At 36.5% G+C, this 15,352-nt stretch overlaps 2 protein-coding genes across 2 annotated transcripts; both read left to right on the forward strand.

Annotated features, from left to right (window-relative positions):
• The first annotated feature begins 1,858 nt into the window (after positions 1–1,858).
• LOC100962394 (keratin-associated protein 21-1-like) lies at positions 1,859–2,143 on the forward strand. The gene has a single exon (XM_012809675.1). It carries the CDS (start codon positions 1,859–1,861, stop codon positions 2,141–2,143), a length of 285 nt encoding a protein of 94 aa, XP_012665129.1.
• A 6,827-nt stretch (positions 2,144–8,970) lies between these two features.
• Positions 8,971–9,321, forward strand: LOC105887725 (keratin-associated protein 21-1). Its single transcript, XM_012809676.1, has one exon. It carries the CDS (start codon positions 8,971–8,973, stop codon positions 9,319–9,321), a length of 351 nt encoding a protein of 116 aa, XP_012665130.1.
• The last annotated feature ends 6,031 nt before the right edge of the window (positions 9,322–15,352 follow it).

Here is a 15,352-nt window from a genome sequence, read left to right on the forward strand (position 1 = left end):
TTCAGTAATGAGATATGGAGCATTTTTTCTAGGATGAGTTCGTGAGCTTAACTGTCTGACCTTGTATATGGTTTTGTATATACCTATATAAAACAGATACATAACAAGTCCAAGGACTAAATATAAGTAACCTCTTGCACAATGAATGACCATGGCTTAGTTGGGACTATAAAGGTAAAATTTTAAAAAATATAGAGAAAGTAGAGATGGAGCTATACATATACATGCTAGATATTTTTGGAATATTATAGAAATTTTTCCTGCAGGAAATTCCTATTTCCTTAATCCTGACTATATTTTAAGCCTCAATATAAAGAATTCTCAGTGTGACATCAACATAACTTGCTGAAGTCACGTCTTTCAATGGTGGCTTCAACTGAATTCTTTAACCCCCGTTGACCCATAAGTTTCTGCTATATAAAATGTGGACTGAACAACTAGCTCCACTTAGAATGTCTAATGTGGAAGCTATAATCTCTTTCCTCAAGAATACCATAATTAGTTAATAAGATAGAGTTCTAACAAAGCCTGGTACATCTATCATAAGTTTTTGCCTGTACATAGGAGCAAACAGGAGAGATCACATAATCCAGTCGCAGTGAAGAATGCCATCCTATAGGAAGAGATTCCAGATCTGAGTTTTGATGTATAAGTAGAAGATATTTTAGCACAATGGCAGAAGCAATGACAGTCATTTTCCACTTTTATACCTTGAACAGGTACGTGATAGCAAGGATTATTGGGCAGAAAGAGAACAGACTGTATTTCAGGATGACAATGAACATTTTTGTAGAAGACTGACAACCTATAATAATGGGTAATTGGGGGAACTTTGAATGAGTAGCATGAAATGCATATCTAAAAAAGGGCAGGCACTCATGTTTGTGCTACTTTGTGTCACGAAAGTATTAGGAGCTGAAGGTGGTCTTTTGCTGTCAGCATCCTAAAACCATCCATTAGCTTCTTAACTAAATGTACAAGAAGCAGCAGTGAAAGGAGAAGAGAAGAAATGGTTTTTTAAATTCTAGGAATGCACCCATATCTCATCATGCAAAACTGATATAATCTTCATTGGAGAAAATACCTTAGTTTCTGGTGTGAGTTTTTTTGGCTTATTTATCTGAATAAAGCTGGTTACAGTTTAGGTGTCCTCAGTGACAATTACATCTGCAACTACAAAAAATGGGAGAAGGAAAAATGGTGGCTCTGCCTTTGCGTGGTCTCAGCTTGCCTGGTTTCCAGCAGGAAGAAGGAAATGTAAGGAGAGGCCCTCGGCAGTACACACTCTGGTTTTGCGTAGCACATGTGGATCTGTCTCCTGGGATTTAAGGGAGGTTGGACCAGGGGAATGTGTGGAATTGCAGAGTGGGTGGGAGAAAGAAGCCCGGTGGGAAGTCTTGCCATGACTTCAGCAAGGAGACAGGAGTATTTCCTTCCTTGTGGATAGAGGTGGACATTTAGGAAAGGGAGAGGGAAAAAAGGGCAAAATTTTCTTAGATTTCCTCAAAACCCTATTACATAAGATATATAGTTAGGAATAGGAGGTTTTGAAAATAGATATCAGTCTTATTTCTAGGCACCTGATTTTATTGACACAATTATTTGCCAAAGCAAATTAAAATGATGTCTTTAAATAAAACTGGAGTCTTCAAAATAATTGGCTCACATTAAGCACACCATTATTGATGGTCAACAGTGACTGGCACATAATAGCTGTTTAAATATTTTCTGGTTAAGTCACGGAATGAATGGCATGCCCTGGCAATTACTGATGGTATATAAAGGTCCCAGGGAAGAAGGCATCTACACTTCAGAAACATCCTCTTGCAACCCACCTGAACTCTCTCCTCCAGACAACATGTGCTGTAACTACTACGGCAGCTCCTGTGGCTACGGCTGTGGATACGGCTCCGGCTACGGCTGTGGATACGGCTCCGGCTACGGCTGTGGATACGGCTCCGGCTATGGCTGTGGATACGGCTCCGGCTATGGCTGTGGATACGGCTCTGGCTACGGCTGTGGCTATGGTTCCCGTTATGGCTGTGGCTACGGGTCTGGATATGGCTGTGGTTATGGCTCTGGCTTTGGCTACTGTGGCTACAGGCCATTCTGCTACAGAAGATGCTATTCTTCTTGCTGCTGAACCATCCACTTCCAGAGGACCGTTTGCTTCTGAAATGATACTTCTAAAGATAATGTTGATTTAAGGATCCAAGTCTCAAGATTTCTATATCCAAAAGGTTACATGCTTGATAAAATCTTGAACTTATCTAATATCTTAGAGTGGAATCTTTGTAGCCCTGGGAGCCATGTATCATCTTGTCATCCTTCCAAATGTTCGTCTTTACTTCTTTCATCTCTGATTCTCTGTATGACTGTGTTAATGACTATACCATCAACATTTGAAGGAAGTTACTTATTTTCAATAAAAATGGATCTTTGCTTTTAACTAACCTTTGTGTACTTGCTTGTGAATTACTCCATTCTTGAAGTGTTTTGGACTCTTCAGGAAACTGGGATAACATGTTTGCTGAGCCTTAGGTACTTAGTGGCTTTAATACAAGTATTCCTTCTTATGCTTGCATCATAAATACTGTCTTCATTAATGCCTCTCAGACCACCATGCTCTGGCCCTCACAAAGTATTTCAGAACTGTGCTTTTGAAATGGCACTGAGGGTCCAGAATGAAGCTGGAGGGGAAAAGAGAGGAGGAGGGACACCTGCTTGGGAGGTTGTGACAAACGCCCGGGGAAAGAAGAAATAGCCTGAGTGCTTAAAGGAGAAATGGAAAAGAAGAAATTATCTTGGGGTTATTTAAAATTTAGAGTAAGACTTGTATATTAGGCATGAGAAAGAAAAAAATTAAGGAAAGGATGAGTTAGATGAAAAATATACTATCATGTTATGTGCATTTGATGGACGTGCAAGGTATTTATTTGTGTATTTGGAGGTTGAGGAAAGTGATTTAATATTGCATTAAGTATCATTTTAGACACAGAGGGCACAGGGAACAGTAGAAAAAAGTATAGACAAATTTCCTGTTCTCCATTGTTTGCATTCCAATAGATGAAGGTAAAAAGTTAAGTAAAAGTTAAGTATAAATTCTGCATAATTATATTGCTACAGAAACAGCTGAAGGCAAGGAGAATCAAGATTGCAGTATAGAGAGACAGCTCAGAGGTATTTTAAGTGATAACATTTTAGCTGATAATAAAAAGTCACCAGTATCAAAGGAAGACTAGGAAGGATTGTGCCAAGTGCACACTAGGAGGAAAAGTTCGTTAAGTTTTGGGTATGATCAGGTGGTGCCATGTTTTTTAGTTGGAAATGAGTAAAGTCCCATATTTTAATGGAGTTTGTTTTGGATTGGGGCAGGCATGAAAATGGGATTAAAAACTCTAGTATGGCTGCCTGGCTGACTTTCTAAAGTAGTTTACTACTTTGGGGGGTCTGACATTAGTATTTTGTCCTCATTTGAGCATCCGGAACTCTATTGTTTAAATCATGCAACAGAAAAAGCCTTTTAGATTCAGGAGCACCAGTGTCTGAACCAGCAGTAATAGATGTGTCACTGTCTTGTCCCACTACAGGGGTCATTACACAAAGTTTGACTCTCTGAGGCACCTGGAGCTAGGACACCCCACAAAATGTCCAACTCCAAAGAAGATGGCTCTACAACCAAAGTCAGCTATGTCCAGGGTGGAATTTGTCCATCTGATGGAGATCAGGTTCATAAGCAGGATGGTTTGTACTTCTGAAACACTTGTAACTGAGAATGGAGGACAGACTGCAATTTCAAAGTTAGTAAGACACACAGCAGAAAGTAATTCTAATAATTATGGCTCTTGAAAATATTACTTTTTGTTTCATTATGGTTTTTTTTGTCATTGAAGGCATTCTGAAACAAGGAAAGATATCCTTGATTAAGCATGTATAAAATAATTTATACATCCCAGAAATATTCCTTACAAACATATCTTTGAAACATGAAATGTTGTGACTTCCTTAGTCAAGGAAAATTTTGAGACTTTCAGCTTATGTGAAATGAAAAAAAAAATTGGTGATAATGTTAATAGAGACACTGATGATAAAATTAGAAAAGGCTTACGTGTGTGTGTGTGTGTGTATGTCCATGTGTAGCATGAGTCTGGTGAAAAAAATGAATATTTGCCTTAATGTATTAATCACATTCTGGATGAAAGGGAAGACCTTTTTGCATTCAGTAAATGACTTAAGCTTCAAATTTCCTTTATAAATAAACATAAAATTCTTTTATTTGATGAGTTATTATACCTTAAAGAGGCTATAAATTGTAAAATCACTTATTTATTCTGTAGTCATTTAAAAAATCTGAATATTCATGCTCCAGCTATGTGTTTTGATTGGTCTGGGGAGACAGAGATAAAAAATGTGGTCTCTTCTTCTAAGAATTCAAAATCTTCAGTGGGACACAAAATCGTAAATCATACATTCATATGAAAGCAGGTATGCTTGCAGGTATGATGGGGCTACGAAGAAGAACTCAAGGAAGAACCCTAAATCAGTCAGAATGTGGAAAGGAAGGCTAGACAAGGCTCTGAAATTGCTTCCAAAAGAGAGTGATATATGAGCAGAGCCATAAAGGAAGAGATAGAATTGGTCAGTTACATAAGAGGAGAAAATAGAATTCAAGGAAAAGGAACTTAGGGAAAGGAGAAAATAAGCTGGTATTTTATTGCTAGAGTAGTAAGCTCTACTGGGAAATTTTCTTATTAACAATATACATGTGTATATATATATATAAAATTTACCATCTTTACTATTTTAAGTGTACAATTCAATGATAATAAATACATTTATATTTGTTCTTCCCCCTTTATTTTCTCTCTCTCGTCCCCTTTTCTTGGCCTCTGGCAACTACCAATATACTCTCTATATTCATGAGATCTACTTTTTTAACTTTCACATATTAATGAGAAACTGCAGTATTTGTCTTTATGTGCTTGGCTTATTTCATTTAATATAGTGGCCTTTAATTTCACCCATATTGCTGAAAATTACAGAATTTTAATCTGTGGCCACATTCACAGAGGAATTCTCCAGTCTCTTGAGCAAGTTTCATTGTCCAATATGGCAGCCACTCGCAAGATAAGGGTATGGGGCTCTTGAAATGTGGCTAGTCCAAAATGAAAAGTGCTTTAAGCATAAAATACACATTAGAAATCAATCACAATATAATAAAAAGTCTCTTGAAGGCAGCAGATATTTGGATTGTGTTTTTCTATTCATTCTACTACTCCCTCTATATATATCTTTTTTTTTTTTTTTTTTTACATATTCTATGTCACACTGGGTACAGTGCCATGGCATCATAGCTCACAGCAACCTCAAACTCTTAGGCTTGAGCAATCCTCTTGCCTCAGCCTCTTAGTTAGCTGGGACTATAGGTGTTTACCACAATGCTTGGCTAGTTTTTCTACTTTTTTTTCTTTTTAAGTAGAGGTGGGGTCTTGCCTTTAAGAAAAAACATTCAAATCATTTATATTCAAAGTTATGTTCCAGTCATCATGTTGTTGACTAGTTGCTTTGTATTTTCAAATACTGTTTATGAGCCCTGTGAGTTTTATACTTTCAAGGGTATTTATCCTGACAAGTATCAACCTTTCGATTCAATGTTTAGAACTTCTTTGAGCATTTCTTGGAGAGCCAGTCTAATAGTGACAAACTCCCTTAGTGTTTTCTTGTTGGGGAAAGACTTTATTTCTCCTTCATTTATGAAACTTAGCTTTGCAGAATACAAAATTATTGATTGACAGTTATTCTACTTAAGAAGACTAAAAATAGGGCAGTGCCTGTGGCTCAAAGGAGTAGGGCGCTGGCCCCATATGTTGGAGGTGGCAGGTTCAAACCCAGCCCTGGCCAAAAACAAACAAACAAAACAAACAAACAAACAAAAACAACTAAAAATAGTAGGACATAAATCCTTTCTGGTTGGTATAGGTTTCTGCTGAGAAATCTGTTGTTAGTCTGATAGGATTTCCAAAAAAAAAAAAAAGGATAAAATTGGAGGCATCACATTACCTAAATTCCAATTATTTTACATGTCTATAGTAACCCAAACAGTATGGTGGGGCACAAAACTGGACAAATAGATTAGTGGAACAGAGTAGAAAGCCCAGAAATAAAGCCATATACCTACAACCAATTGATCTTCCACAAATCAGACAAAAGCATACACTGGGAAAAGGACATCTTACTCAATGAATGGTGGTGGGAAAATTGGTTTGCCACATGCAGAAGAATAATGCTGGATCTCTTTTTCTCATGATATGCAAAACTCAACTCCAGATAGATTAAAGATTTAAATGTGAGACCTGAAAAAATAAAAATTCTAAACAAAAACCTAGGAAAAACTCTTCTGGACGTTGGCTTGGACAAAGAATTCATGACTAAAACTCCCAAAGTTAATTAACTGATGGCAAAAATAAATGAAACTTATTTAAGTTAAAAATCTTCTTTAGCAAAATATGCAAAATCTACAAGGAACTCACCAAGAAAAAAAAACAAACAATGCATTAAAAAGTGAGAAATGACATGAACAGGCACTTTTTTTCAAAAGAAGACATACAAATGGCCAAGATACAAGAAAAAATGCTCAATATCGCTCATGATCAGAAAAATGCAAATCAAAACCGCAGTGAGATACTATCTTACTCCAATTAGAACAGATAAGGAAATGCAAAGATAGCAGATATTCTAGTCTTTTTTTTGTATCAACAGAGGTTAGTCCAAAGGAAATGCTAATTTTGTCTCCCTAAATAGTTTCTGTGGCCCAGAATAGTGCTTTAATGACATAGGTCTTCAAAAATTCTTGTAAAATCAAATAATACTGTTGAGTTGTTTTCTAGAGAAACTATCAACAGATCCATGTAGGTAAATATTGTCATGCTAAAACTACTTTGAGAGGAAATCAGGTGACATGTTAATGTGGAAAGGGGCCATGGAGTTTGGAGAAGTGGAGCCAATATTGAATATTGAGTTTTAGTGGAAAGAATGATAAGATTAGGGCAATCATAATTAAAAGTCAAACCTACAAACTAAGATGTTTACTTTGAAATGGAAGTTTCTTATCTATAGTGCTTTCCCCCTGTATTGACTACAATTTAAGATGTCTAGAAAAGTTATCACCATTTCTACTCAAATGATAAAGTTTCTAAAATTAACTTGAAGAGTGGTCATAAGACTGTACTCAGACAATAGAGAAAGCTGAAGCATGAGAAGAGCAGCTCCAATATGACCACATGGTGCAGAATTATGGAGCAAGTGTGAAAGGTGGTTGAATTTTCTGCTTGATGTTTACATGATGTTTTACCTAGCATGGCAAAGATTACAGAGAAAGAAAATTCAGATGATAGACACCTAAGTCAGAAGTTGCAAAACAGTGACAATTTTAGTAAATGAAGTAAATATTTTGCATTTGAAAAACTGAAAGAAAAAATGATTTATAGGTCCTGCTGTAGCTTTGATGTTATAATAGGTGTAAAACCAATTTGATGCTACCACGGAACAGCTGAGAGCCCACTGAACTGCTGAGAGTTAATTACCTTGGTTTCTGTTCTTTTATCTGTGATATGTGTATAAAAACAAAGACCACAGGTACATGAAAAGGTGCTTAACATCACCGGTGATCATGGAAATGCAAACAAAAATTACAATGAAATGTCATCTCACACCTGTTACAGTGGCTATTGTCAAAAAGACAAGAAATAACAAGTGTTGGTAAGGACATGGATAAAAGAGTACTTGGGCACTGCTAGTAGGAATCTAAATTCATCCTGCTACATGGCAAACAATATAGACTTAGAAATTAAAATTAGAACCTCTACATGATTTAGTGATCTTGCTTCTGGTTTATAGCTGAAGGAAATAAAATCAGTAGTTCAAACAGCTATATGCATGTCTACTTTCACTGGGCACAATAATCAAGACATGGAAAAAACCTAAGTGCGTGATGAATGAATAAATAAAAGAAATTATGGTATATGTGTACATATGCACAGGGTGTCCATAAAGTTCCTGTGCAATTTAAAATAGTCAACTATTTTATGGACACTCCGTATATATGTGTAATATGTGTATGTGTGTGTGCATGTATACATACAATGGAATATTACTAAGCCATTATAAGAAAGAAATCCTGCCATTTACAACTATGTGGATAGATCTGGAGAGCATTTTGCTAAGTGAAATAAGGCACTGAGAAAGGCACATACTATATGGTGCTTACCTGGAATCTAAGAAAGTCAAACTCATAGGTAAAGAGAGTACAATGGTGGTCATTTGGGGCTGCAGAGTAGGAGAAATGGGGAGATGGTCAAACCCTATAAACCTTCAGTTGTAAGGTGAATAAGTTCTGGAGAACTCACGTACAGTATGGTAACTAGAGTTAACAATGCCATATTGCATACTGGAAATTTGCTAATAGATCTTAATTGTTCTCACCACAAAACAAAAAAAACAACAAAAATGCTAATTAGATAGAGTGACAAATGTTTTAACTAACTTGATTGTGAGAATAATTTCACAATATTATGTAGTATGTGTATATCGAATCATTGCATTGCATACCTTAAACTTAACACAATTTAACTTAATCAATGAAACAGCAAAAATAATAAAAAACACAACATCCTACTTTACATTTTTTATGTTAAGACTCAAAAGAAGCATACTTGTCCACTGTGTAGGCTACATCTGTTTTCATATAGTTCTCATGACTGGCTAGGGCCAAATCCTGTAAATAATTACCCAGAAAACTTGTCCTTAGAATGATGAGCTTGTTAACAAGCAAATTGCTGTGGTAATGAGCAACAGAGTCTGTGTTCTGTGCTCCACCCATTTCTGGTGGTATATAAAGGTCTCAGGGCAGGAGAAGACATTCAGATTTCAAAATCTCCCACCTGAACTACTAAAAACACAACTCTAGATATTATGTGTTGCAACTACTACAGAAACTCATGTGGTAGCTGTGGCTATGGCTGTGGCTATGGTTCTGGCTATGGCTGCAGATACGGCTCTGGATATGGCTGTGGATATGGCTCTGGATACGGCTCCGGCTATGGCTGTGGATATGGCTGTGGATATGGCTCCGGCTATGGCTGTGGCTATGGCTGTGGATATGGCTCCGGCTATGGCTGTGGCTATGGCTCTGGCTATGGCTGTGGATATGGCTCTGGATACGGCTCCAGTTATGGCTGTGGATATGGCTGTGGATACGGCTCTGGCTCTGGCTGCTGTGGTTACCAGCCATTTTGCTATAGAAGATGTTATTCTTGCTGCTAGAACATAACTGCAGTGCACCTTTTCTTCTTAAAGGACCATTTCAAGGCTATTTCAGTTTCAATGTCTCATAATCCCATCAGATTCCCCTCAATAGAGGACGACAAGACTGCAGAAACTAGTTGTCTTTCTGGCATCCTCCTTGCCATTGCGGGCAACTGAGTTACCCATGATGTTTCTGGAAGACAGAAGATCTCATTTATCTCAGAATACAAGTGTAAATCCACTGCCTTGTTCTCTTCCAGGTTTCTATATTGTGTATGTTTCCAAATAAACATGGTTCGCTGGTCCTAACAAGTTTTTGTAATTTTGTTTCAGACATGTTATTGACTTATTTTTTCTGTCTTAATATTTCTATAACCTCCTCAGAGATTGGAGGGGATACTACTTAGCTGCTCATACTCTATTGTATGTGTCTGGCTTCCCTTCTGATTAGCAATTGGAACTGTGGGGAATTTAGAGTGGGATGTATAGTTATATAACTTAAAGAATGGTGTCACAAAATTAGTGAGACTAGTATTGCAGGTGAGTCCTTTATCTCTGTAGAGGCACTAATGAGGTTGATAGGAACGTAGAGTAATGACCCATAAATTCCTCAACACAAGAGCTCTTTTTAATATGAGACACCAACTGGAACAGGAATGAATTCCTCATCAGGTGCTCTGTTATTGGCTGTTTTTAAACCTAGGTGTGCTCACTCACTATAAGAGTTATTTTTTGCATAAGTTACAAATTCAGAGAAAGGGATAAAATTACCTGATCTTATAAATACATTTATTTTTGTCTGAACCCTATTCTAGGACACTATAGGTTATAAATGAATTTCAGCTTTGAAGCCTGATTGTAAAAGTGGTGATGATGATATTGGGGAAATACGGAACAGAATCTCTTATGTTTCTATTTGTAAAAGGAGAGGCGAATAATAATACGTTTGTAGAAATCTAATCATCATGTGGGATCTATGAAGATTGTCAGACCTCAGGAGTCAAATTTAGCCACCCATGGTCAAATAAATTCAGTGCTCCTAGATTTCCTTGAATTTGGAAAGAAATTACAATCTCGGGAAGAAGAAGAGTAAAAAGGGGTAGATGGATCGATTGCCATTCTTGAAAACACAAAACCACCACTTATGAAGTAGATGAATTCCTGTAGGAAAGGTTTATTGGGCACCTATTAAAACTACACTTTTTATTATGTGCTACCAACTGAGAACTAAAATATTTCATCCTTGCTTTCCAAAATGTGGGAACTGCATGAACAACCATAGGTCACAAAGATCAGAGTATTACTGCAAAACATTTACATACAGGAGTGTTTGGGAAGTACAGAGGAAGAACTTAGAGGAAAGGGCAGGAATAAGATTGAGCAGAGAGAAGGGTCAGGAATATGTCTGAAAAAGAGGCAAATTTCTGGCTGAAATATGAAGAATGACTAGGAGTTGTCCACTCTTTCCAGAAAAGAAATAACCTTCTAGACATGGGGAAAAGTGGAAATGCATTTTGAAAATGTGTATGCTAAAACCATATTGCTATAGACATAATCTCTCCTGGAGGAGGTGTAATCACTTACTGAGTTAAAGGAAAAAATTCATAGCTGTGGGTAAGGAGAATTAAAAGTTGACCCCAAATAAACCTCCCCTTATATGATTCCCTCTCTTTTATAGTGGGAAGGACCTATAACTTGTCTTTCACTTTGGGAAAGATGATGGGATATAAAACTTCTGTGATTATGTTATGTTTAGGGTTGGCAAAGAAAAACACAAGGTGGAAAAACTTGAATTTCGGATAAATAATGTAACTTTTTAGTATGAGCATGCTTTGTGCAATGTTAGGGGACATATTAAATTTGGCAACTCTAATTAAGTGATATGGCAAAGAGATTTTTTAGATGTCCTGGCTGACACCTTGACTGCAGTATTGTGAGACCTTGAACACAGATCCCAGCTGGCCTAAATTTAGAGTTCTAATCCATGAATTGAGTCTGACATAATGAGTGAGTATTGTTTTAAGTGACTACTCTTGTGCTAATTTATTATGCACTAATAAAAAAGTATTAAAATAGACTTCCTCTTCTGTCTTATATACTATCTAGTAAGAGATGTGGTTGTCTTGGACAGCCAGGATAATATATCTGCACATAGTAGAGATTAGGAAGCCAGTTGTAACAATGGGTTTCAAGGAAACACCATTCTGGAGACAGAATGAAAGAGTGAGAGGAACTATTAGCATACTTGATGGGAGTGGCTTGGGAACAAAATATTTGAATAGATTTTATCTAGGATCCCCAAGTGATAGTGGGAATAATGGCAGATCATAAGGCACGTGGGGTTTATAACAGAATAATTACACAGTGCAATGGATCATTATAAGGAATAATGAGGTTCCTGTTAACAGTAAGGGAAATTTTATGTAGCATAACAAAGAAGAAGAAATACTTGGACTTGGTAATATATAAGCTGCCTGACTTCAGTAAGTTTCTTAACCTCTTTTTGTACTTCAATTTATCATAAGTTACCTACCTCTTTCATATTTTCATTGGGATCAAATAGATAAAAATATCTGAAGGGATTTATAATTTATAAAACATTTAACAACTATTGAATGAACTAAATGGACACTACAGTTGATAAGCATGTATTGAGGGATGGCCACAGGAGAGACCATAGTATCAGAATATTATATTCATGGGTATTTGGATTCATAGGAACTCTATAACGTGAAGTACTGAAGAGTTTCTGTATTTAGGGCAACATTGGGCTCCTATTAAATCACTTATGAAATGTTTAGTAATTAGCAAGCTAGCCAAATTAAGGCATGGCTGCTGTATCTAGCAACCATTTTGCTACAAAAGATGCCTTCCTCTTGCTGCTAGAACATCATCCTAGAACAAGCTTCTACAATTATATTTTAAGATTAATATTTCCACCCAGAGGATGCCTATATAAGGCATGCCTATAATGTTATCTTGGTGTGCTTCAAAGAACTTGTTTGTTTGAGACTGAGAATATATAAAGGCTCCAGAAGATTTTACTCTTATTATATTCAAAACGAAAATTATTGGTTCTCTTATTCTTCAGTTTTGTATGAATCATAAGCATAAATACTCTGTAGTTAGAGAAAATGATATCTTTTCAATAAACGAATTTTCAATCATAAGCATAAATACCCTGTAGTTAGAGAAAATGGTATTTTTCAATAAACAAATGATATCTTATCAATAAAGCAATTTTTTGTGTCCTTTCCATCAGAATTTTCACTGACTTTAGTATCTGTGTCCTTCCTGGAAATCTGGGCAACTACTATGTTAGTGGAGCTAAGGTTGATTTATTCCTCCGACTTCTACTTACTGTTCACTCTTTCATTAATACTAGGTAGTCTTGTTTAGAGCAGGGTCTTGTTTATAGTACATGTTGATGGAAGGTAGAGTGAAGCTTTCAACCTTGATTGCTTTTTCAAAATTATTTTGACTGTGGGTAAAAATTACAGTTAGAGAGAATAAGTTTTGGTATCCTATTAATAGGGTGACAACAGCGAATGACAATGTATTGTAATTTCAAGAGGTCTACAAAAGAACATTTTGAATGTTGTCACCACAAATAAGTGATAATGTTTAAAGTGATGGATAGAGTAATTATCTCAATACATGCATTGATTTAGCACATTGTACCCCATAAACATATGTAAATAGTATGTGCCAATGATGAATTAAAACATACATGAGAATATGTTGACTGATCCATCTAAATATTCAAATCAGCTTGTCAATATCTAAAAAAAAATTCTGTTGAGATATTGATAGGGACTTAGTTGAATCTATAGATCAATTCTAAGGGGATGAACCTCATAATGATACTGAGTACAATCCATAAGCGTGGCTTCTCTCTCTGCCTGTATTTTTTGGTTGGGCTGTAATGCAACATTGAAAAAAACTAACAGTATTTGTACCCACAGAGGACATGTTCTAGCAGGGGAGACAGAAGTTTAAACAGCCAATTAGACATCCAAATAACTAAATAAAAATAAATAAACAATATTGTCAGTTATTTTTTATAATCATTAATAAAATAAACAGTGGTGTGCTGTAAGAAGTTAAAGGGTCTTATTTTCAATGGGAAGATCAGGTGAGTGTCTTTCAAGAAGTGACATTTAAGCTGGGATTTGAAAATCTCAGCAGAAGTAGGTGTCAGAACTGGGGAATGAATGATTCATACAGAGGGGGGAACAACTGCAAAGGACTGGAGGTGGTGGGTGTTTACCAAGCTTGGGAACTGTACAGAGACCCACCTGACTACACTCAGTGTATAAGTAAGAACACAGAAAGAAGCAAGCCAGAAGAGGGAGGTGGGAGGAGGCCACACACAGCTTTGTGCTGTAAAGAGTTCAGATTTGTTTGGATTTTATTTAAGATGTTTATTGGTTTATTCACCCATTTGTTCTTGTGTAATACTTGAAACTTTCAAATATCTTTAATGCTTATTTATCAAAATTTATATAAACACACAAATTCAAATGTATGCTATTTCTTACCATGTAAAAATGTATTGCAATTTAGGGCGACACTAACTTACACATTCACACAAGTTCTATACCACTCCAAAAATGCATGAGTGGATCAGACAGTGGAGGGAAGGCAGAAAGATATCATGTTAGGATATGAGAATAGTTGAGAAAACTTGCAAAGGAAGCTCAGAGAAGGAGGGGAAAGAAAGAGAAGGCTAGAAGAAAGACTCTTGTACCTCATAGCGGTTTGCACTGAGGATTTTCTATACACATTCAAAGGTTGTTATGGGAAGGTAGGCTAAAATTGGTTTCCTGGTTCCAGGAGCCAGAATTAGAACATGTTTGAATTACAAGGAATTAGATTTCTTAATATGTGACAATTTCCAAAAAAAAAAAAAAAGAAAAAAAAAGAAAAAGAAAAAAGAAAAAAAATTTGGTGCAGGAGGGGATTTCCAGCTTTAGTCTACCACACTATTTTTATTCTTGGTGTTATGAGGAAATTAAATGATACAGGCACCAGATAAATCTAACTGAACCTTAACACCTCTTCCAAATCAGAATTTTAAAGAATACTGATTTTACAATTGAAATGATGACTACGAGGGATAGATCCAGAGTCACTGAAGAAAGTGGTAATGTTCTTAACAGCAAGAGGACAGAGGGGGGAGGACAGAACTTTTTATAGGTTTGGACAGCAGCCAGAGAGGACGAGCATATTTCGAATATCTTCTCTCACAGGAAAGAAACAAGGCACAATAGTTGAGGAGAGGTCAGAACAACCGTATCCACTAAGCAAGGTAGGTCTTTGAGATTTGCTTGAGAAGCTTAAATCTCAAAAGGAGGCAGGAGATAGAAATACTTCATATTCACAGTGAGTACACGTGGTGTGTGTTTTTCTAATCTTTGACACCTCACTTCAAATAATGCTCTACAGTTTCATGCAAATTGTTGCAGAAGGGCTTAGTTACCCTTCTTCGTGGTGGAGTTGTACTCTATGCTGTATAATATTAAATGGGAACTAACCAGTGAGTACACCTGTGCACAGGGGGAAGTAAAAGTCAGGGGAAATTGAGCCGGGGGATGGGCAAAAGCCTACCTAATGGGTACGATGAACCCCACCCTGGTGATGGTGGACATTGATACATGTAACCAAAAAGATTTGCAATCTTGTAATATTTTGAAAATTTAAAGACCTGATAAAAAACCAAAATCTTAATAGTATTAAAAATGTTTCATATTAACCAAAAAGCTGCACTAGAGACTTCATGGGAGATATGTTAGGTAGGAATCAGGAAAAGAAATGTGCAGACAAGGGTCTCGTGGTACATTAGGAACTCCGCGTCAGTGATCGTGAGAGACTTAGGTTGTATAGAAACTATTAACATTAAGAGATTTTCACAATATAATGAGATTGTTTAAGACAGAAAGTTGACAGTCTCTACAAACTGAAAACATTCAAGGAGAAGCTACTGATCTCTGTCTGGAGAAAATTATAGGCTGCATGTAGGATTCTAACTCTCCTGAGCTTTGGCCTC

Source organism: Otolemur garnettii, unplaced genomic scaffold (genome assembly GCF_000181295.1).
Source record: "Otolemur garnettii isolate 467f Iridium unplaced genomic scaffold, OtoGar3 scaffold00111, whole genome shotgun sequence".
Taxonomy (NCBI): domain Eukaryota; kingdom Metazoa; phylum Chordata; class Mammalia; order Primates; family Galagidae; genus Otolemur; species Otolemur garnettii.